Below are 24,128 nucleotides of genomic sequence, written 5' to 3'. Positions count from 1 at the left end.
ATTATGTTTACAGTAGCAGTCAGAAAACCCAGTTCAATTCCCCCCCTCTCCTCCTGTGTGACTTTGGGTAAGTTACTTAGTTTCCCTTTGTCTCAGTTCCCCATCTACAAGATGGGTATAAGATACTTCTCTACCTCTTGAGTTGGGTTGTGAGGATTAATACCTCATAAGCCCCTTCAGTACTTTTGGGAAGGGGGCTGAATAAGGTTAATAAATAGTTCCTCCATTGTATGGCACAACGGGTGAGAGGGATTAAGAACAGCAGCCAGTCATGCACGTTTTGCTGTGGAAAACAGCTCACTCGTGCTCTCTCTCAAGCAGTGCAAGTTTCCACCTCTCTCAAAAAACAAAACAATCAAATCTGCCAACGTTTTTTTTTTGTTTTTTTTTTTTTCTTCTTTACAAAAAGTTGTGCAACGTGAACGAACCACAGCAGCCCGGCCAGCTTCTAGTCCCAGACTCTAAAGCTGAACGTGTTCAAAACAAAATGGAAAAGGCAGAGCCAGGGAATCCATCCAGAGACTCGGGTTTCTGCAAAAACAATATTGTTCCCAGGATCTGACGCCCAGTGGCTCAAAGAGATTCTACAGAACTCTGGCCAGACGGTTAGTTATGCAGAGAGTCGTTATCTGTCGTAAAGTGGCTCAATTTTCACACTCAAACACTCCAAGTTACAGAGTTTCAATTTAAAAATATGAGGCCAGGTCTCCTTCTGGTGTAAATCAGCAATTGACTTCAACTAAGCAAGGCCAGTTTACGCCAGCTGAAGTAAATTACGCCTGCCCTAGGTCTGTTTTAGACTTAAAAGGCCCATTTGAACAGCGGCCCTGTGACAAACGTGTATTCAATACAAAATGGAATTAAAGAGCACAAAATAAATCATAGATGTTTTCAAGAAATGTCATTCTGCAGCTGTCTGGTTTATATCCAAAAATTCCCCAGAATGAATGCAGACTCTATTAGAGGCAAGGTATGGGATATTAATAACACTTTGCACTTTCATAGTACCTTTCAACTGAGGATCTAACAGCTTTGCAAACGTTCATGCTTGCGACATGCTTTGGAAGGAGCTGAGGAATCATTAGTGTCATTTTATTTATTCACATTTATAAATGCACCTCTCCAGGTGCTATTATATGGGTGGGGTAAACTGAGGCACGGGGTGACCTGACTTATCCAAAGTCACACAGTGTTAGAATCAGAATGCTGAAAGTGGTTCTGAGCCCTCTGCTACAACCTTTCACCCTAAATCCCTCCCCATGGACCTCCTCCTGACTGTAGTGGAAGCCAATAGCACTCAGGACTTGGTAGGATAGGGCCCCTGATGGAATTCCTGATTCCCTGCTGGGTTACTTCAGGTTGAAGACCAACGATTTCCATGGAGCTACACTGATGTAAAACTGAAATAACGCGGTGGCGAATCAAGCCCTTAAGGCTTGCAATAAGCAGTGGGAAGGCCTGGCTCATCCTCTCGTTGAAGTCAAGGAGGCCCTAAGTCTACTGCCCTGCTGTGCCAGGGAGGTGAGCTCTGGTAGTCGTTTCTAGGATGAGAGCACAGTTGAAGCAGCACCTTGTGCCCACCTCCTCTGACCCTTCTCCCCACCCAGATCTCAGAGCTTCAGATCCTGCACACGCCGAAGTCAACAACAAACTTCCAACAGGCTTCACTGGTGCAAGGTCATGCCCTTGGTGCTCAGCAGAGTTATCCTGTGCAGGGCTTCTGGCACAGGGGTGGGGTTCACAGATGCTCCTTTCCCTCCCCCGAGGAAAAAAAATCCCTGATCAAATGTGCACAGCTCGGGATCCCTTCCTGTACTCCCACCAGCCTCTGAAGTCTGCACGCCAGCTGAGAGAACGTGGTATCAGGAAGGCCCTGTTCAGGATATTAAAGATTGGATAATAAATCCCCAAGAAAAAAAAAAAGAAAGCTTTAAAAAGGAAAAAGCGATGTTTTTCGAATCTGAAAGGCTGAGGGTGCCGTTGGGGGCCGGCGTTCCCACTGAACAATGGAGCTCACAGTCCCTTGGCTTCCCCAGCCGCTCAGTGAGTGCTGACAGCTCCTGTATCCCGCTGCCTCCTTAGAAGCTTACTCCATCAAACCAGAGTCAGGGGAGCAGACTTGTTAGTCAGCGTCGCCCTCGCAAACACTCGGGGGGAAGCACGGGCAGTGGGCCTCTTTCGGCAAGGCCTTTTGATTTCGCTGGACACGGCGCTGGCTGGGTCACATTTGCAGTGGCTTGTGATAACGATCTCTTCTTTCTAGGGCACCTTCCCTCCAGCTGGATCCCAGGGGGCTTGAGGTCAGGTTTTTAAAGGGATTTAGGTGCCTAAAGATGCAGATAGGTGCCAGGGTTTTGTTTACAGGGCACCTAGGTGCCTAACTCCCAGTGAAATCCACAGGAGAGAGGTGCCAAGACACTCCGGAAAATATCTGTGTGTGTGTCTTCTGGGGCAGTACTGACTCAGCAGAGGAGAGCGCCACCTACCAGTCCATGACCCCACCTGCGGCAGGGCCGGAGATCTCCCAGCCAAGCACAGCCCAACCGCTCTACATTCTGGATTGGGGGTGCTAGGCAAGAAGCCTCGATTGTGAAATGATGGGTCTGAACCATGGCCCTCTGATGCCAAATGAGTTGGCAGTATCAGGACTAGATTAATGTACGGGTCAGTGGGGCTCTGCCCTGGGTGCCCAAGTGGTTCAGGGTCCTGGGATTTCAAAGTATTGTTTAATGCTGCGGTGTCCAAACAGCTAATCCCATTCCCAACATGCCTCTTTTGCTAACCTTCCCTTGCTGTGCACGGAGGATTTGGAGGAGATTAGAGGAACAGCCCCAGGAGGCACCAGAACGTCTCCCACCATCCTGCAGTTGTGGGCCTTTCCGTGAGTGTTGAGGGTGCTCAGAACCTCCCAGGAGGTACACAGCGCCTTGCAGGATCAAGCCACTTTGCATAACCTTGCAATCTGCTTCTTGGTGGGTTAGCACCGCCAGGCTGAGTCCCTGGAGTCATGGCACATGCATGAGCCCAGTTAAACAGCAGAACCACACCCCATTTATCACTGGCAGCAGCTAGCTTCTGAGACAGGGCTCCTTCCCACTCAGCGTGTTCCCAAGGAACACCCGCTCAGCATGTAATTACAGTAGCACTGAAGGGCCCCTATGTACCAGGTTCTGTACAAACACCCAGTAACAGACAATCCCGGCCACAAAGAACTCACAATTTAAACAAACCAGCCAGACAAAGGCTAGAAGCAGAAACAGAGGTAAAGCCACTTGGGCAGGGTCAGAGCCAGGGCTAGAGCGCATGTCTCCTGAGTCCTAGCCCATTGTCCTAGCCACTAGACGACACTGTCTCCATTACCAGCCTTGCCTATTGGTGGCCTTTGGCTTAGTCTATCCTATTTATACAGCTACAGCATAACAACACCTCACTCTTACACAGAACTTTTTATCTGTGGAGCTTTACAAAGCAGGTCAGTGAAATTATCTCCATTTTACAGATGGGGAAACTGAGGCATCTAAGGCACTAGGAATCCAGCATTCCCCCTACACTCTCACCCAACCTGCCCTCAGAGCAGGCCACAATGGGGTGGACCTTGTACATCTGACTTCCAATTGGGTCCTGGAGAACCCAAGCCTGGCCCGTATCCAGCCTTACAAACCCCTCTGATGCAAATCAACGGAAGGAGAAGAGGGCTGAGAACTTGAAACAGCCTGTGGGATTCTTCGTGTGGAACAGACACTGGTTTTTGCAGTGGGTCCTTTGGCCTCAGTAGGAAGACAGATCCTGGCTGGGTAGCTGGAGTTTAGATTATTGGCTCTAAATGGAAAAGCTGGGCCAGGCATCCTTTGCAGGATGCAGGCTTGTGATTCATCTGAATGACCACTGAAAAGAAGCTGAAAGAGAGAGCAGAGAGCACAAGACCTCACTGCTTCCCTCCTAATGAGAGAGGGGCAGCTGGAGCTGGCATGATTCTGCTACCTTGGAGCAGGGGATGCACATGGGAGCAAGGAAAATCTAGAGTTGCAGGGAACTGCAGGCCAAGCCCTGGAGTTCCCAGCCCTGACACTCTGTGGCATGTAATACCCTGGTGTTTACACCCGGGGCACGTGTGTGTATTTTTGCAACCCTTTTGCACGAGGAATCGTAGACAGTAGGTTTCTGGAGCGGCAGGGGAAACCAAAAGCACCTCAACCCCCACCCTGAAATGTTAGATGCACTATGTTAAACGATGGCAGTAAATGTAACTGGTTGTGGACTCTGCCCAAGCACTGCATGTCCCTAAGGCTGCATGCCACAGGCTCTCAACCCATGAAACACAAAACCTATGCTGCCATCTCCAGGGGTTAAAATAGCACCGTGCTGAGCTCCCCTTCGACTCACATGCTTAGATCATGCTTGTAGGGCAGGACGTGGAGAGCTTCTAGTCTACAGGTGAGGTTTTCCCCATGGAATCCCAACATTCTCTTTGATCCACTCTACCAATACTTGGGAGCGATCCATCCCTTAGCAGAGAGTTAGGCATTTCTGCCTCCTCACTTCCTTACCACCCCAGTACTGGTGCAAGAGCCTTCTCCTCCGCAGTGCCCAGTATCTTGAACACCCTCCTCGTGTCGCTCCAGCTCATTTGCAATCTCTGCTGAAAACATGCCGTTGGGCCCCACCTACTCCCCTTTATTTCTCTCCTTTGCTACTCTGCAGCTGAATTAAAGAGAGCTCTGTATACAAAAGAGTTCAGCATGCCGAGCGCACATTGACTGGTGGACTCATTTGCAAATCTGGCCTTTATTTAGGTGCCTAGATGGGAGCCACATGGGCGTCCCAATCATGGGTGCTAAAACTTTAGAAATCTGGCACTTAATGTCTGTAACCCTTATAATTTTCTAGCTGTATTATTATGTATTATTTAATGGTGTTATATTTTCAATAACTAATCACTGCACTATGACTTTCTGTTAAACATTTTGTTTATAGTAATTCCTGTCCCTAACACCTGCATGCTTTACATTTAAATTAACAGTACCTTATAATGGCATTATTATCATCATCATCAACAACAGTAATAATAAATACCTAGCTTTTATGCTGTATCCAACCTACATCCTCTGTCACTATCCCACCCAGGCCACTCAGAACTCTTCACTGTGGCAACAGGGACAGAACGCAGAGCTCCCTGCTTCAAAAGCACAGCCCCTTACCACTTGTTCTAAAGGAGAATCATTGAGCAGTATAGGGGCTCAGGCACACAGTTGAGTAATTCTGATTCTATCCAGTAGGGGCAGCAGCTAGTTCACTAAAAATAATTCTATAACCTGTTTATTTTAGGTACTTGTGTGGCCCTGTTGTAATAGTTTCTGAGCCACTGACTATCTTTTAACATATTTATCCTCAGAGAACACCATAAGTGCTAGTATCCCCATTGTACAGATGAGGAACTGAGGCACAGAGCAGATTGCCCAAGAACACACAGGATGCCAATCTACTGAATCCTAGGCTACCACCCTAACCACTGGGCCATCCTGCCTCTCTGCTTAGCATCTCAGTACAACTAGGGGAGACTGATCAAGCTTTGGGACTGCTACCCCTTCCTACTTCTCCACATGGGCGCCGATGATACTGCCAAGAATGACCTTGAGCGGGTCACTGCAGACTTTGTGGCTTTGGGAAGAAGGATAAAGGAGTTTGAGGCGCAAGTCATGTTCTCGTCCATCCTCCCTGTTGAAGGAAAAGGCCCAGGTAGGGACCATCGAATTGTGGAGGTAAATGAGTGGTTGTGCAGGTAGTGTTGGAGAGAGGGCTTTGGATTCTTCGACCATGGGATGTTGTTCCAGGAAGAAGGATTGCTAGGAAGAGATGGGATGCACCTAATGAAGAGAGGAAAGAGCATCTTCGCAGGCAGGCTTGCTAACCGAGTGAGGAGGGCTTTCAATTAGATTCACCGGGGGATGGTGACCTAAGCCCAGTGGTAAGTGGGGAAGTGGGATCCCGGGAGGAAACACAAGGAGCACGGTGCAATGGTGGGGGGGCCTCCTGATTCATACTGAGAAAGTAGGACAGTCGGCTAGTTATCTTAGGTGCCTGTACACGAACGGAAGATGCCTGGGAAACAAGCAGGGAGAACTGGAAGTCCTGACACAGTCAAGGAACTATGATGTGATTGCAATAACAGAGACTTGGTGGGGTAACTCACATGACTGGAGCACTGTCATGGATGGGTATAAACTGTTTAGGAAGGAGAGGCGGGGCAGAAAAGGTGGAGGAGTTGCACTGTATGTAAGAGAGAGGTATGATTGCTCAGAGCTCCGGCATGAAACTGGAGAAAAGCCTGTTGAAAGTCTTTGGATTAAGTTTAGCGGCGAGAGCAACAAGGGTGGTGTCGTGGTGGACGTTTTCTATAGATCACCAGACCAGGAGGATGCGGTGGATGAGGCTTTCTTCGGACAACTAACAGAAGTTTCCAGGTCACAGGCTGTGGTTCTCATGGGGGACTTCAAACATCCTGACATCTGCTGGGAGAGCAATACAGCAGTGCCCAGACAATCCAGGAAGATTTTGGAGAGTGTTGGTGACAACTGCTTGGTGCAAGTGCTGGAGCAACCAACTTGGGGCTGTGCTCCTCTTGACCCGCTGCTCACAAACAGGGAAGAATTGGTAGGGGAAGTAGAAGTGGGTGGCAACCTGGGCAGCAGTGACCATGTGATGGTCGAGTTCAGGACCCTGACAAAAGGAAGAAAGGAGAGCAGCAGAATACTGACCCTGGACTTCAGAAAAGCAGACTTTGGCTCCCTCAGGGAACTAATGGGCAGGATCCCTGGAAGGCTAATATGAGGGGGAAAGGAATCTAGGAGACCTGGCTGTATTTTAAAGAAGTTTTATTGAGGGCACAGGAATAAACCATCCTGATGTGCAGAAAGAATAGCAAATATGAAAGGCGACCAGCTTGGCTTAACAGAGAAACCTTCAGTGAACTTAAACACAAAAAGGAAGCTTACAAGAAGTGGAAACTTGAACACATGACTAGGGAGGAGTATAAAGATATTGCTCAAGCATGCAGAGGTGTAATCAGCAAGGCCAAAGCACAATTTGGAGTTGCAGCTAGCAAGGGATGTGAAAGGTAACAAGAAGGGTTTCTACAGGTATGTTAGCAACAAGAAGGTGGTCACGGAAAGTGTGGGACCCTTACTGAATGGGGGAGGCAACCTAGTGACAGACGATGTGGAAAAAGCTGAAGTATTCAATGCTTTTTTTGCCTCAGTCTTTACAGACAAGGTCAGCTCCCAGACTACTGCACTGTATGGGGAGGAGGTTAGAAGCCCTCAGTGGTGAAAGAACAGGTTAAGGACTATTTAGAAAAGCTGGACACGCACAAGTCCCTGGGTCCGGGTCTAATGCCTCCAAGGGTGCTGAGAGAGTTGGCTGTTGTGCTTGCAGAGCCATTGGCCATTATCTTTGAAAACTCATAGCAATCTGGGGAGATCCCAGATGACTGGAAAAAGGCAAATATAGTGCCCATCTTTTAAAAAGGGAAGAAGGAAAATCCGGGGAACTACAGACCCACCAGCCTCCCCTGAGTCCGTGGAAAAATCATGGAGCAGGTCCTCAAGGAATTCATTTTGAAGCACTTGGAAGAGAGGAAGGTGATCAGGAATAGTCAACATGGATTCATCAAGGGCAAGTCATGCCTGATCAACCTGATTGCCTTCTATGATGAGATAACTGGCTCTGTGGATGTGAGGAAAGCAATGGACATGATATACCTTGACTTTAGCAAAGCTTTTGATATGGTCTCCCACAGTATTCTTGCCAGCAAGTTAAAGAAGTTTGGATTGGATGAATGGACTAGAAGGTGGATAGAAAGCTGGGTAGATCATTGGGCTCAATGGGTAGTGATCAACGGCTCGATGTCTAGTTGGCAGCCGGTATCACGTGGAGTGCCCAAGGGATTGGTCCTGGGGCTGGTTTTGTTCAACATCTTCATTAATGATCCGGATGATGGGATGCATTGCACCCTCAGCAAGTTCACAGATGACACAAAGATGAGGGGAGAGGTAGATGTGCTGGAGGGTAGGGTTAGGGTCTGGAGTGACCTAGACAAATTGGAGGATTGGGCCAAAAGAAATCTGAGGGGGTTCAACACGGACAAGTGCAGAGTCCTGCACTTAGGACAGAAGAATCCCATGCACCGCTACAGGCTGGGGACCAACTGGGTAAGCAGCAGTTCTGCAGAAAAGGACCTGGGGTTTACAGTGGACGAGAAGTTGGATATGAGTCAACAGTGTGCCGTTGTTGTCAAGAAGGATAACGGCATATTGGGCTGCATTAGTAGGAGCATTGCCAGCAGATGGAGGGAAGTGATTATTTCCCTCTATTTGGCACGGGTGAGGCCACATCTGGAGTATTGCGTCCAGTTTTGGTCCCCCCACTACAGAAGGGATGTGGACAAATTGGAGAGAGTCCAGCGGAGGGCAACGAAAATGATTAGGGGGCTGGGGCATATGACTTATGAGGAGAGGCTGAGGGAACTGGACTTATTTAATCTGCAGAAGAGAAGAGTGAAGGGGGATTTGATAGCAGCCTTCAACTACCTGAAAGGGGGTTCCAAAGAGGATGGAGCTTGGCTGTTCTCAGTGGTGGCAGATGACAGAACAAGAAGCAATGATCTCAAGTTGCAGTGGGGAAGGTCTAGGTTAGATATTAGGGAAAACTATTTCACCAAGAGGGTAGTGAAGCACTAGAATGGGTTACCTAGAGCGGTGGTGGAATCTCCATCCTTAGAGGTTTTTAAGACCCAGTTTGACAAAGCCCTGGCTGGGATGATTTAGTTGGTGTTGGTCCTGCTTTGAGCAGGTGGTTGGACTAGATGACCTCCTGAGGTCTCTTCCAACTCTAATCTTCTATGATTCTATGAGTGGATGAGGCTAGCAGAGAGGTACATATGGATCTGTAGGTAAGAGCCAGCATTGTGTCGGTGGTGACCCAGACCAAAACTTTGGGTGTTCACAGTCTGGATCCTAGTCCAGATCTAGTTCTGGATTCGAACATTGTAGCTGAAGCCCATTTCCAGTTTCTGGAACCAACCAGAACCAGGAAGCAGGAGGTGCCTGGAATGAAAACACAGTTCAACACCTTCAGCAAGGTTCTGTTTAGGTTCTAGCAATGGGCAAATGCTTGGGGGCAGTTCTGATTTCTTCTGAAGTGGATCGCTCCTTTGTATTCATCTCTGATCTCTTCCCTTGCAGGAGCTGATTCCACTGGGGGTGATGTGTAACTAAAACCTCTCTGAGCTAGGAAACCTAGAGCCTGGGTTTCGCTCCCTTCCTCAGAGCAATGGCCCTGCCTGCGGGAATCGGAATTGCTCTGGGTTTTTTGGGGGCCATTGGCGACAGCCCCCCGTTGTGAGAGCTTGCCTAGAAAAACATCCCAGAGCCTTAGAGCAGTGGAACTTCTTGATTCCTGTCTGGATTTGCCGCCACCCTACACACAGCGTAGGGTGACACATTACAAAGAAAAGGAGCAAGCACAGAGAAATGTTTTGCTTGTTGCTTGGACATCAGCCAAAGAACCCCCAGTGCACAGAGCAGAGTGGAAGCAAAAATATCTATCAACACAATCTCTCCCAAACTCAGGTTTGTACGAAAAACTGCCTTTGTAAGTTTGTATGTACACACAAGACATATAGATGTGTGCGTGCACACAAACACTCCCACACCCCCATATACACATCTAGCACAGACACACAGACCAGCACTCACATGCACATACTCGTACAGGTGTATGCACAGACACAGACACACTGCCCCAAACATACACAGTCAAAAATGCAAAGAAACACACACAGAAATAGAGACACCCACAAATATTTATTCTGCAAAGACACGCACAAACACTTCCACAGAGAAAGCAGACAGACACTCACGGAAGAGAAAAGGAAGGCGGGGACACACACACACACACACACGCACACACACACACACACGCTGCTGCTGCTTTTACAGCATTTGCCCATTCGCCTCATTATCAAGAAACAAATTTACTCTTGTCTTGGGAAACAGCCTGAGTGATTCCAAGCACTTTTGGAGGGAGTGACCACATCCCAGCAAATGTGTAACCCACACACATATGTGCGATAACATTGCACACAGCGCACCCAAGGCAAAAAAAATAATAGCTCTTTTTGCTGGGAGAAAAGGAAGGATAATGGTTACTTAGAAAGTGCTCCAGACAAGCTGTCAGGTTGAATTCAGAGAACTGGAGTCTAGCTCTGGGACAGCGCTGGCTCAGAGCGATCCCCTGTGAGTTGGGTTTCCTGCCTGCTACGGTTTACAGACAACGATTCTTTGTTTCAAGTATTTTTGGTGAAAAAACACACGGCTGCCTCCGAAGAGGGTCAGGGAGAAAGGAGACAAAACACTAACTCTGGAATTTCAAAGGAAAACAATTTTTTAAAAAAGAAAAGAAACCAAGAGCGCTAGCTACCGTCTCTCCTGGAATCCTAAATCCCCATTTGGCCACAGAATCATCATAATAAGCACGCGCACACACACACACTCTCTCTCTCTCGCTCTCTCTCTCTCTAACAACAACAAAAGCAAACAACAACAACCCCAAAACAAAACCCAACCACTAACCCTGCTCTTTTCCTGTGCAAGGGAACTAAAAATGGAGTAGGAGTATTTCATCAGCAGGAGAACAAACAGCATCAACAAAAATCATCACACTCAGAGACAATTAAAAGGGCACAGAGCTACCACTGCACATTCTCTGACATGGATAAAAGTCAAAGTGGTCCAAAAACCTTCCACACAAAGAAGGAGTGTTACCAACATACAAAAAATAAATAAAAATAAAAAAAAATAAAGAACCTCTGGTCCCTTGAGCTGGCTAATATTTTTCACATGAAAAGCTTTTCTTCGTCAAAAATGGCTTTGTTTATGAACACAAAAATTCAGCAGAGAATTTTCAGTTTCTTTTAAAAAATTTTTTGATGAAAACTGAAAATAAAAAAGCTATTTTTCCAGTGTCCCGTTTTTTTCTTTTATTCCTCTCCACCCCACTTTCTAGCTGCAAAACTGAAAACAACCTGAAATTTTGAAAAATTTGACACCAAACATCCTCAGTTAATGAAGTCCCTACATTTTTCGAAATCAAGTTCTTTTAGAAAATTGAAAAATGCAAATGTTTTCAAAATGTCTACATCTGGGGGATTTTCAGTCTCCCGATTTCCGTCTAGCCCTAGCTCTTACCCGATGGAGTGAAATGGCCTTTTGCTGCAGCCATGCCCACCTCACCTATTCATAACCCCATCCATGCAACCATGCACGCCGTGCAAGCAAACGCATGCTCACACGAATGCACAACCCTACTCTGCATAGAAACACAAAGATGTACATAACTCAAGCAGACACATTAGCCCTAATTTTCTAGGCTGGGTGCCGGTTCCTAAATCCATATTCAGGCACCTAACTAGAAGCTATTTAGGGCTCCTTTGAAATTTCAGTTCATGTCTTATCTGCTTTCCCTCTAACCTTCTCCAGTGGCAGCTGGATGATAAGATTGCACACTGTGCAAAAAATAATAGCTCTTTTTGCTCGGAGAAAATGAAGGGTAAGGGTTACTTGGATGGATGGATTTAGGAGCCTTACTTTAGGCACCCAGATTTGCTGTACATTGGGGATAAGTGTGGAAGGAAGGGAGAATGAAGCTGGCATGGGACAGACAGTGACAGAGAAGGGGAAAGACCTCCAGATTTTTAAAACACACACACAGTACGTTTCACAATCTGCCACACCCTGCAAACACACAAACAGGCCCCTCCCACCCAAACCTTCACATCCACAGCTCTCTACAAGCAAACCAATGCGTAACTGTTGACGGAGAAGGGGATTGGAGAACCAATTTAAAGGTTCTGGTGATATGCAGTGGGGTTCAGGGTAGGACATATAAACCCTGGCAGAAATCTGGGGGCCACATGCCCCCACGTCCCCCCATGCATCACCTCTGTACTCAACAAACACCCACCCTACTTCCTACAAGCAAACCTTAACACACATGTGTGCCAGCACGCACAAGACAACACTACTCACGCGCACACACACGGAATCTCGCACGTCCATACAAAGTGCTTCTGCACGTGTGGTAACAAAGGGCTCAGTCCTGCCAGGGGCTGAGCACTCTGTCCCAGTGCAGCACAGCTCTTAGGCTCATATATTTAAGCACAGTCCCATTGGTCTCAGGGGGAATATGAATATGCTTAAAATCAAGCACCCATTTAAAGTGCTTTGCTGGATTGGGGCCAGAGTGCTGGGCACTTTGTAGGGCTGAGCCCTTAGGGATTAAATCATACTTATATACGCATGAACTTTGCATTTCCCTGCAGAACCCTATTTGAATGGTACAGTATTGTAAGGAGTGAGTTACTGAGCTACTAAGTTGTTTAGAGTCTCCATGGATGTTTACACTTAATGCGCTCCCAGATTCTTCTCTTGTGTCTCAGATATCTACACTATCCTACCCAGCACTCCAGACAGTCAAGTCATGGAAAAAGAAACAGACTTTCCCTCCATTGAAAAGCACTTGGTGGGCCCAAACCTTTCTATTTAGCAAGGAGAGTAACCTCATTTCCTTTACCAGAAAACTGCTCTGCAGCCAAAAACGCCTGATGAGTCTCATTAAAGCAATTTCTTTCTCAAAGGCAGCTGAAGACAATTTGTACCGATGATGCTAAATACTGCACATTTGAGAGTTTACGAGGTTCAGGAGCAAAGAAACTCAATGTTCAGAGTCCTTTAGACCCTAAGGGTATGTCTACGCAGCAGCTGGGCAGACAGATACGTGTTAGCTCTGCTTGAGCTAGTGAGCTATAAATAGCCGAGGCTCAGGCTAGCCACACAAGTGTGTACCCAGGTGGCTAGGCAGGTTTGTACCCAGGTGGCTAGCCCAGGTCGCTGCCCATGCCACTGTGGCCACACTGTTATTTTTAGCATGCTAGCCTGAGCAGAGCTAGCAGTGTCTGTCTACCTGCAGCTGCGTGCAAGCACAGCCAAAATAATCAGAGGAGAAAATGAATATGCCATGAGCACCTGCCTTCCAAGTTTACAGTACAGTACAGTATAAAGTTGAGCTATGTGAAACTCTGATTCTGAAAGGCACTTAACTTTAAGCCTGTGCTTAAACAGACACTTTAGTGGTTTCTAGGAGAGGGATCTAAGGCAGAGGACACCTGCAACCAGTCCATTCAGCCTGATGGAAAACTGACTATTCTTGTTTGCTAGTTAATGGCTAAAGCTCTTCTTCAAAGGGGTTGCTTTAGTTATAGGTAGCCCTTAAAAGGGATGCCCAGACTGTCAACAGGGCAATGGTCACAGACATATGATACAAGGATTGAATATGCTTTGTATAATGTTGTGTAAGAATATGCATCAGATATGTGTTTTGCATTTGACCTTGAATAAATAGATCCTTTGCATTATCCATGTGGGTTCCTAGAAAGCACGCAAGGAAAATACAGTAGGGTTGACCCGAGAAGCTAACAGGGTCTTTTCTGTCTCTGACTCTTCTGTGATGCTACGACAGACACAGAAGCAGTGTGGCCCAGTGAAGCGAGTAATGGGCTGGGATACAGGTAATCTTGGTTCTGTACCAAGTTCTCTGCACCATCCTGTTGTGTGTGTGTTGCTTCATCTCTCTCTGTACTTCTGTTTCCCCTTCTAGCTACCGCCCTTTGTCTGTCTTGTCTGTTGGGGTCTCTTATTATGTGTCTGTACTGCACCTAGTACAATAGGGCCCTGATATTAGGTGTGGGTCTCTAGGCGCTACTGGAATACAAACAGCTATAATAATGATTGAAAGAAAGGAAGTAAGGACAGACAGACAAAGTGGAGGCACATGTGTCCACTGATTGCGCATTCGACAACATGAGGATGTTACCCAATGAAAATCAACACAGCCTTCAGGATTTATCATTCCAGCCTAGCTTTTGAACAAATAAATACATTCTTAATTTAATAATCACAAAGAAACAACATTAAAGCCCACAACTGGCCCCCGGTTCAGATTTTGTAAAAACAAGTTTTACAAAGAACTAAGGCCAATCAAAATTCTTCTGTGATGATGATTATTTATTACTTAAATTCAGTAGGAACAAAGCCAAATAATCAAACCCCTGCAAGGTTTCTATCCAACTCATTGTGACCTTGTGCTGCAAAGTGAAAGTGACTAGAAGAAACTGACTAAGTCTGTTGCATTTTCAAAGAGAAGAGAAAGACAGAAAATAAATGAACGGCTTAAATGGTAGAGCATAAATTAGATTTTAAAAAAATCCTTTTATGTTTAATCATTTGAGATGTTAAACAGAGAAGGAAAAATACATTTTCATGAAAAAAATGGATGATTTTTAACCTGAGCATTTCCCAGTCAAAGGAAGTATCAACTTGAAATCTAGTATATTTTAAAAAGTGAGCTAAAAGGAAGCAAGAAAGGTCTCGTATTTGAGAACCAGCCTGAGGCATAGGCAACTGGGTTCAATTCTCATTTCTGCCACAAATTTCTTGTGTAACCTTGGGCCAATTACTTAACCTCTCGGTGCCTCAGGTCCCCATCTGTAAAATGCAGATATAATAATTCCCAGAGTCTTGACTTCTCTGTTTAGATTGCACTGTTTGGACTGGGACTGTTTCATATTATGAGATAGCACAGCACCAATGCAATGGGGCCCAAAGCTCAGCTGAGGCCTCTTGGTGCAGCTGTAATGAAATAATAAAAGTAGTGTCAGGTACTAACACTGCTAATATCTATGGCTTTGCTGCCACGTTTTCCTACTAAACAAGAATGTTTTTATCATCCTTGGTACTCCCTGAAAGAGCCACACAAATAACTGGGGAAACTGACTATAGTGAAACTGACAATACTAGAAGCTCCATCAAATGCACTCAAATTGGGGGTGGGAGGAAATGGAAAACCCCACCCTTCATTTTCCCCTCTAATCTCCTTCCTTTTCTGTGATCTTAAGTGTGACTTGCAGTGATAGTAGGCAAAAAAAGAAGTCAGAAAGAAGTGTGATTTTTGCATGGAGGGTCTCCCTTTAACAAACATGACCAAATCCAAGCTCTCTTGCTTTTATTTTTAGCAACACCACCTGGCCTCAGACAGAAAGAGCATCACCCTGGATGTGTGTGTGTCTGTTTGTGTTTATGGGGGGATAGTGGGCAAGTGGGTGCTTATGTGTTTTCCTATTCAAACAGGACCTAGCCAAGCTTTTATTATTTTTAAATAGATGACTCTTAGAGTAGAAAGAGAGTGGGAGAAAGGCCTGGTTGGCTTTGTCTCTGTAATGTGCCATGTTTTATTAACTGATGACTGGCTCATACAGAGACAGCAAAGAGGAGGGGGCACCACGGAATAGGCAGCTCAAGTGGATGGCTATATATGGGACAAAAGCAGCACCTGTAACCAGCAACATTAATCCATCTCTCTCTAAAACTAGGGACCAGGGCAGATGTTTGAGGTTAAACCAGCATGGTGGTGCACATGGAAAGAGGCCTGTGCTAAAGTGCTGGCTCAGAGGGAGTATCTAGTCAAATGGAGCATCTTCAGACATCGCATGCTGCCGCTCTTTAAATTTGTGATCTCGGGCTACGTCACAAGTGCTAGCTCTCAGCGAGTTCGTGCAATTGTAAATAGCCATGCAGCCAGGGCAGCAGCACATCCCTAGTGGTCAGGGCAGAGAACTGGGAGACAGGACACCCTTACTAGCGCTTACAGTAGGAGGAAAGGAGACAGGACTCCTGGGTTCTATTTTTGGGCCCTGGGAAGAAGTGTCACATGGTTACCAAGTATGGGACAGGGAGCTAGGATTCCTGGGTTCTGCTTCCAATTCAGACAGTAGCTCATTGTGAGACCTTGAGAAAGTCACTTGACCTCTCTGTGCCTCAGTTCCCCCATGTGGATACGGGTAATATACATCATTAAATATGGATTGCCAATACCAGTGTTGTCAACTTTTTTGAGTTGTCCAACATTTGTTTATTTTTATTCAAGCCCCAGCTCTTGGAGTCAAGTGACACAATGAGACTCTGCTTTCATTTTTTAAAAAACCCTACATTTCTAGCCCTTAGAGTTCCAGAGAACAGCTTGAAAACATGATTGGGTTGTATCCTAAAGGCTCAAAAACCAGACGGCAAATAAAAAGACCCCCAAATATATCCTTTGTTAACTCTCATGGTTTTTAAGCCCCATCTCAAGATTTTTGCATGCTTAGGCTTGGCAATACTACAATAGTCTGCAGCATGGTCTAGCAGCAGGGATACTAGCTAGAGAAGTAGGATGGACCAGTAATCAGGCCATTTGATTGGGAGAGAGGAAACCCTGGTTCAGTTCTGTGCTTGGTCCTGTCTCCTACTATGCTCAGGAGCAAATCAATTAGCCTGAGCTTCACCTCCTGCCCTAGCTCACAGGGGCATGAGGCTATAAATACATTGAAGACAGAGAGGTGTGTGGATACCCCAGTAATAGGGGACAGATAAGTACCTTACATAGAAGGACACTTAGTTGCCCTGGATTCTAATCCTGTCCCTGCTGTGTGAGCTTGGACTTTCCCCCTTTCTCCTGTCTCTTTTAATTGTAAGCTCCTTGAGGAAGGGACGATATGTCTGTACAGCACCTAGCACAACGAGGCCCCAAACCTGGCTGGGGCCTCTATGAGCTACCGTAGCACAAATAATTAATAACGCTACTACCCTGAGTCCTCCAGTCTCCCCCAGATGCTCTTTTATCCAAACATGTCTATTTACACACTGCAAACATTTTTCAGTCTTTGAAAATGTTACTTCTCGAGGTGCAATGTGGACGTTTCCGGGCCTGAAATGTAAATCCTCTCCAAACTCTAATCACCTGGATTCTCCAGTTTCTAACTAGTGAGGTGGATTTTTCCCCCCTCTTTTTCTTTTCTGCATCAATGCATCCACAGAAGAGGGCTTGTAAGTAACAGAGTCCCATGCTGTGAGCACCCCTTTCTGGTTCATTGGCTAACCTGCATGCCAGGCTCATGTCTACAAATACAAATGACTTCTGATAGGATGGGAGGTACAACACTGTTAAACCAAATTATTCCTTTGGCTTTGCTGAAAACTGTGCATCTGTGTGTGTGAGAACAGGCCGAAATCTTTAAGGGACAAACATTACTTGCATGTTTCAAAGAGGGCCCTACATACAATGCAGAGAAATAAGACTGTTACGGAAAGAAATGATAAGCAGATTCCAATCCTTTGGTTAAATACCAGGATTTAACTAATACCTGGTCACTTGCATGGAAGATATACAGTCAGACCTGAATTTTCAGAAGGTCTCAGCACCCACAGTTGGGGCCAGATTTTCAGAAAAGCTCAACTCCCATTTAGGCATTTAAATGAGAGCCCAAAGAGGGCTGGGTTTCAAACTTTCCTGTTTCTTCATGTGAAGAGAAGGAGTCCAGGAGTCATATGATGGGAGCATGTGACTGAGACCCAGGCTGACTGGGGAATATAAGAGCAGTCTGAGATCAGTTGGTAAGACATTCTCTTTAGCTTCAGGCAGAGAAGTGCAAATGGGCAGTCAGGAAGGCTGTGTGGGGAGCAAGGTTGCTGGACAAAAGCCTGAGCCGGGACAGGACTTAGAACACGGCACCTGGGGTTGTGAGCCAGCTAGAAAGGCTGTGTGGAAGATTTTGTGTATTCTATCGAAATTTAGGTTAATAAACCAGGCCCCAAGAAGGCATCACTTGACATGTGAAAACCTATGTGAAGTTAATAGGGAACCCAAGAAGGAGAAACTGAGGCAAAGGATGGATGTGATACTAGGCTGGCTAAGTCCCAGCTACAGTATGTAACTGAAATACTGCACAGGGAATTCATGTATCAGACTCTAGGCCTATCTAGCCCAGTATCCTGCTAGTAGCCAAGATCGGCTGCTTCAGAGACAGGTGCAAACAAGTTTCTTCATGACCCCAGAATTGACGTTTGATCAGGGTTCATGTGAAAAACACTGTGATCATAGGTGGTTAGGATCCTGGTTCTAGGGCTTATTGCAACACAGGACCTTGGGCATCACACTGGGACCAGAGTTCAGCTCACCAGTGGGCAGGTAGAGAGCTACTGACCTAGTGCCTGCAACATGCAAAAAGCAAGGTTTAAAACCTGTTCATGTAAAGAACAGCAACAGTGTAATCAGTTCACTGACTCACTAACAAACATACGTGAAAATAACCATTGCGCAGTTTTATGCAATGGGGCTGGCTGGCGAAACGGTGGTTTGCATTTCAGCATGGGTGTGTCTGCAAATGGAGGTGTTGCCAGTAATCTGTGTGCATGGAAACTCATCTTTTCATGCAAGGGGCATAAAAAAGTAGACTCTGTTTTTAACACAATCAGAAATATTCCAGGAACAGAGGAAGACAGATTATTTATTAGCTCAAACCACGGGATTCTTCTGAAGCCAAACTCGCCGTTCTTGGTGTATGCTCCAGGGTTCTGAAACACGTTGTGCTTGTTTTTGCGTAGGTGGAGGAGGTTAGGCCTGTAAACGCTGGGTGAAGCTGGGATTTAGATTGAGTGTTTTCTAGGGGAAATAGAATGGCGTAATGTAGGGTAGGGGATCTGTATGTGGGATTGTGAGTTGTGGGGAGGGTGTCACACCTTTGTGGAGTGGATTTACAGCAGAATGTGAATCTTACACTGAACCACTGCAGTATAGAGAGTAGAATAACGCAAAGTCCCACTAAGCCATGCTGTGGGAAAAGCAGCTGGTAAGTTTCCCCTCCAGCTATAGCGAACCCAACACAGGATCTGGGATCAGAACTGCAAATGCAGCTGCCCTCTGCTCCAGGCTTCCCATAGGTCTAGACAGTTATTCAACCAGCAGCAATATCCCCCGGGTGGCTGCATGCCTCCATACAGGGTTAACATGCAGCCACTGTGGGAGACTGTGTGGCAATATATCTCCTGAGGGTGCATCTTGGGACATCTGTGAGTCATGAAGGCTGAAAGCCTGAACTGTCTAACTGCAAGGAGGGAAACCTCGGTGCCCTGGAAGGATTCTTAGGGGAATCAATTCCCGGAGCATCTCAGTCCCCATGCAGGGAAATGCACATAAGCAACCAGTTTGTTTAGAGTCTCTCTGCTCTGAGCTGAATCCCCTTTTGGATTTAAAAGAGGGAGAGGAGGGAAGGGATGGTGAGATGGAGAAAGAGGAAGGGGGAGAGTGTGGGAGAGAGAGAAAAGAAAGGGGGTGGGAGAGAAAAAAGCAGACTGACCTTCTTTGGCCGCAAGTCGTGAGGAGGGTTCTGTGTGGGTTGGAGTGTTGTAGACCAGCAATGAGCTACCTGGAAGGCAAACAAAGGGGGTTACAGTGATGTGAATTCAGTGTATTTTAGGGAGCGCAGAGGAGAGCCAGGGGGTGGGAGGGATGGGAAGATGTCATCCCCCGGAACTAGGGGCCCGATTTTCAAAGAGCTCAGTATGTTGGTTGCACGTGGGGTGCTGAGCTCTCTTGAACACCTGGCCATAAACGTCCCAGTAGGGGCTGCTGCATGCTGAGCTAGGCTGAGGATCTGACCCGTGAGTGAGGTGTATCAATGGGAGGTGAGTTCTCTGGGAAATCTGGCCCGGGCTGCGGGCACTGAGCCTTGAAAATCTGGCCCTGAATGCTTGTACAAAATCTATTCCTAAGAAAGAGCCTGAATCACCGTCCACAGTGGACAGTCTGGTCCCTTATCAGCTCTGGGCTGGGACTTGTATCTAGTGGGTGGAATGGTAGGCGGCTAGGCCGGGCTTCCTGCCAGTGCTACTGACTCAGGGTATGTCTCCCCCTTGGACTTTGCTGTAGTTCTGTTGGCACGACCCCTTCGTGTAGACAGAGGGGGGAGGTTCCATGGGCGTGAGAATCCCACCTCCCCGAGCGACGGGAGCTACGCAGGCAGACGCATTCTTCCCTCCACGTAGCTCTGGCTCTCCTGGAGGTGGGTTTTTTTACAGTCCTGACCAATGTGGCTATGTCAACCTAACCTGAAGTGTAGACCAGGCCTTAATGTGTAACCTGGGGAAGTCGCCCCACTCTGTAAAGTAGAGATAGTGTCTAGGGATGGCTCAGTAGCAGCATCTCTCTGGTGTTGCTGTTACCGGACCTGTCTGGAGCTGGTAGGCAAGAGTAACGGGTGGAAAAGTGAATGGCCAGTTTGGTAACCTCACTAATGGGTCAGGATTTCAGTCCCCTCCGTCTCAGCTGAGGGTTCAGCCACTTCTTTATTTTCTCCAGACTGTTCCACCCATCCCTGCTTCGCACTTCCTACAGCACCTGCTGTGCTGGGATGGCTAAGTATTTTGCATGCATCAGTCAGTTAACCCTCTCAGTGCTGCTGTGCACGGCAACGGTATTCTAGGCGTTCTGTGGATGGCAAAACGAAGGCATGGAGAGTCTAAGTGATCTGCTCAAGGTCACAAAGCAAGTCAGTGTCAAGTGGTGTCCTGAATGCCTGTTCCATGCCCTGCTCTTGACTCCCACTTCCCTCCAGGAGAAACACAGCCCTGAAACTGATGCCCCTGCAAATGTCACATTGGCTTACAGTGCGGGATGTGGTGTTGCTTAGTAGCTAGAACACTGAACTGGGACTCAAAATCCTGGGGTTCTAGCCCCAGCTCTGCCAGGGGCATGCAGGATGAGCTCGGCTAAATCACTTCGCTTCATTGCTCTATGCCTCCGTTTCCCCATCCACCGATTAAAAAGTGCCATCTAAGAGTTAGATATTATTACAGATGTGGTTGTACAGCACCTGGGCCAACAGCGCTTCTAGAAGCTACTGTAACACGAATAGTCATAAAGGAGAAGGAGGGAGCTCTTATTTTATCCAAACCAGATTGTCCCCGTCTCTGGCTGTGAAACATTTCCTGTTTCACACATAGAGATTGGAGATGGGCATGAACTGTGAAGGTGGGATCTGAACGTTTCCAGGATTCACATCCCGGTTTTTGGATCGGCAGTTATAACCATCAGGTCTGAGTCCCAGTGTTCCAAGGCGGCTGGGTTTTTGGTGCAAATCCCAGGTCTTTTGCTCAGTCCCTTCTCTATGCAAATGTATTTGAGACAGAAGTGCATTAAGTACCACGGTAAAGAACAAGTCACAGAGGGAAGGATTTATGCTTCAAGTTGGCTATATGTGTGGGCTCCCCAGAGGGAATGTCCCTCTTTCCCATCCAGTACTTAATTTGTAATGAAAGAGGTGCCGAGGCTCAAGGAATTTTTTTACTTTCATAAGTGATGCGGCAAGCCTGGAGGTGGCAGGGCTGTGAACTGCCAAGCCCAAAGGTGCCAGGGCTCAGCCCTGGCTAGTCCTGGCACAAATTAAGCACTGATCCCATCCCCCATGAACTCCTATGGACGCAGTGGGAGTGCTTGAGGCAGGCGTGTAATGTGCATTTCACGGTCATCTCATTATATTTACCCTGCATGTGCTTCTGGGGTCACTTTTCAATCCAACTCTCTGAAGGAGCCTCTACTCAGGAGGGTATGCATGTCTGTGTGTGGGCGACATTTTTAATGGGAGTGGGACCTCTCTCACTGAGGGCTGATGATGTGACCTAGTGCAGGGAGCAATCCTGCCCTTCTGTGGATGGACCAGCTCTCCACTGCTCATGAATGATTTGAACCCCCTTACTCTGGAGACCTGGTCCTATGTATTTAGAACGTGACTGTACCTGGAGTGTGGCAAATGCTCTGGCAGGGGTCTGGGATTGGTGTGCACCTCTCTCGCACTGACTGAGCAGGGTCTAAATACTAAGCTCTGCACAAGCAGCGTCTACCTCCCTCCTCCCCACACCGGCCAGACCCTTGCCAGCGTTACTCCGCTGGCATTTGTCGTGAGTCTTGCCTTCCTGCTAGGTAGGATGTAGGCTCCAAACACCAGAAGCACTAGCGATGCTGGCCCAGGTGAGCACTGCATTCCCAGCACCTCAAACACAGACCAAACTATAGCCTCGTGCAGGCCAGCATCTGAAAACAGTTTGGAGGTGTTGAAAGGCAGCCTTGGGGTAGCTGTAAAACGTAGTCCCCTCCATCCTGAGCTGATGCTTGGTGCTGCCGGATGAAGCATAGTACAGTGGAACTTTTAAAGAGCGGTGGATGGACAATTTGGCAAGTTGGGACGAGTGGGGGAAAGGGGAAGGAAGCAGCTTGGAACAAGACGCCTCCGATGTGGTGCCCAGATGCCATAATGAAGGGAGTAGTATATATACCAAGAGAAATTAGACCGATGTCCTCTTGCTGCTGTTGAAGGCATGCAATTGCTTTGGCCACTTTGTTCATATTCATATGAGTGGGTTTGTGGTTCAAATATTTGTTTCATAACGCTCAGGAGGGACTGGCCTGACATCTCCACCCCTTTCATTTGCAGGCTTATTTGAACTGGATCCTGACTGCAAAGCACCACACAGCTTGCCTCAGCCAGACAGGGAAGTGTTGGCTGATTCAGAAACACAGCTTCCTATGACTAAACAGGCTGCAAATGCCTGGTCGAGCAGACTGGCGGAGCAAAGGAGGTGGGCGGGGAGGGAATAGAACTGAGTGAGCTTGTAAGAGCAACCTACAGTTACTTGATGCTCAAAAATGCAGGCTGAACTGCTGGAAGGGAAGGAGCCTCCCTCAGTTTAATTGCTGAAAGTTCTCACCTTTGCCCAACGGTCTGAGGTTTCTGGTGGGAACGCCACAGAAAAGGAAATGTGGTTCCTATTAGGGGTTTAAATAAAGGAGGAAGAAAGAGAGAGAGAGCCAGCGACACAGAGATCTGGACAGAGAGAGGCAGATGGCGAGAGAAAGGGCCAGCCCCCGCAGACCTGGGTTCATTCGTCCTGGAGCAAAACTGACACTGTGACCGAGAGCTCCGTTTTCGCCCTTGTCAACACCTACCCAAGTCAATGGGAGTTTGGGCAGAATCGCTACTGGGTAAAGACATCAGGATTTGCCCCCAAGACAGAGCCTTAGTAATGAAGGCATAGGATATTACAGTAGTTGTCCTCAAATGCTCCATCATGCAGGAGGAACTGCATAGTGTTTGGTGTGTGTGGGAGGGGTGGGTTTACAGCTGTATTCTTTTAATAAGGGGAGATGGAGAGAATGTGACACAGAGAGATTTTTATCCACAAATCCATCCCTTTAGCCTGGCTCAAACACAATTGAACCTGAAATGCCTTTGCATCCCTCCATTCAAGAGGGGTTGTACCCATTTCCCCAACGATGCAACCCCCTGATTTTGCAAAGGTTCTGGGTGTCTCCAGATCACTTGGGAGGATCAAGGTTCTACTGTCTTTGGAGCCGGAGTTTTGTTTGGCTTCAATATGGGGTCAAAACCACAAACTTCTCCTCTGCTACTACCCCTAAATACAGTCTGATTGTTGTTGTTTTTTCCAGCCTCTTTTCTTTTGCACACACCACACAACCTGCCCCCAGTGACTGCAGAAGGAAAGGATGGGAGGCGACCGTTCATTTGAAGTTCATCCCAAACATAGCACAAAGACATCCAAATCTTGCTTCCCACAGCTGGCTGGCTGAGTACCGAGGCTTCACCAGGCAGACTGTGTTTGAGAAAGATACCAGCACAGTGGTCAGTCCAGGCTGGAGACTGAAGGGGGGAGAATGGGGAGTGGAAAAGGGTTGGGGATGGTGATAGGTTTGGCCTAAGCTTTATCTTTCCAGTCACGAGGCTGCAAGGCAAGCTTAAGGAAAGAGTATTTCTACGGGGGAATGAATGGCGTATGTACTGGGAAAAGCAGTGAAGGTTTGGGTAGGCTCAGACAAACAGGGATAGATGAGACAGTTCCACTATAATAACTGGAGATGGGCCTACGGTGCAAAGCTGGGATTTGGGTCTGTTAGTTCCTAGAGATCTGGGGGTGTTCAGATCCCAGGGTTTGATTCCATCCATTTTAGGATCCAAACTCTCCCCTAGTTTGCAGGTGTTGGGATCTGGGTTAGTTCAGGCCAGCTTGTCTTAAGAGTTGATTGGAACCTTCATGCTTGGCCCAAATGGAGCCTTCATTGAAGTCTGATGAATGTTACCGATTGATTTTTCCTTCCATTTTTTGCTCCCCTTGGTGCTTTCTGGTTCGGTC

General features: G+C 47.1%; 1 protein-coding gene across 12 annotated transcripts in view; it reads right to left on the bottom strand.

The window, feature by feature from the left end:
- Window positions 1–24,128, bottom strand: part of FLI1 (Fli-1 proto-oncogene, ETS transcription factor) — a 116,789-nt gene that overhangs the window by 10,397 nt on the left and 82,264 nt on the right. For 10 of the 12 annotated variants that reach the window (XM_043534151.1, XM_043534152.1, XM_037882272.2 and 7 more), the window contains one exon: window positions 19,283–19,351. The exons of the other annotated variants lie outside the window; for them this stretch is intronic. In XM_043534151.1, the coding sequence (XP_043390086.1) occupies window positions 19,283–19,351 (69 nt within the window). The remainder of the gene's footprint in view (window positions 1–19,282; window positions 19,352–24,128) is intronic. 12 annotated transcript variants of the gene reach the window in all.

Source organism: Chelonia mydas, chromosome 22 (genome assembly GCF_015237465.2).
Source record: "Chelonia mydas isolate rCheMyd1 chromosome 22, rCheMyd1.pri.v2, whole genome shotgun sequence".
NCBI classification, from domain to species: domain Eukaryota; kingdom Metazoa; phylum Chordata; order Testudines; family Cheloniidae; genus Chelonia; species Chelonia mydas.
This window is presented reverse-complemented; position numbering and strand designations above follow the sequence as displayed.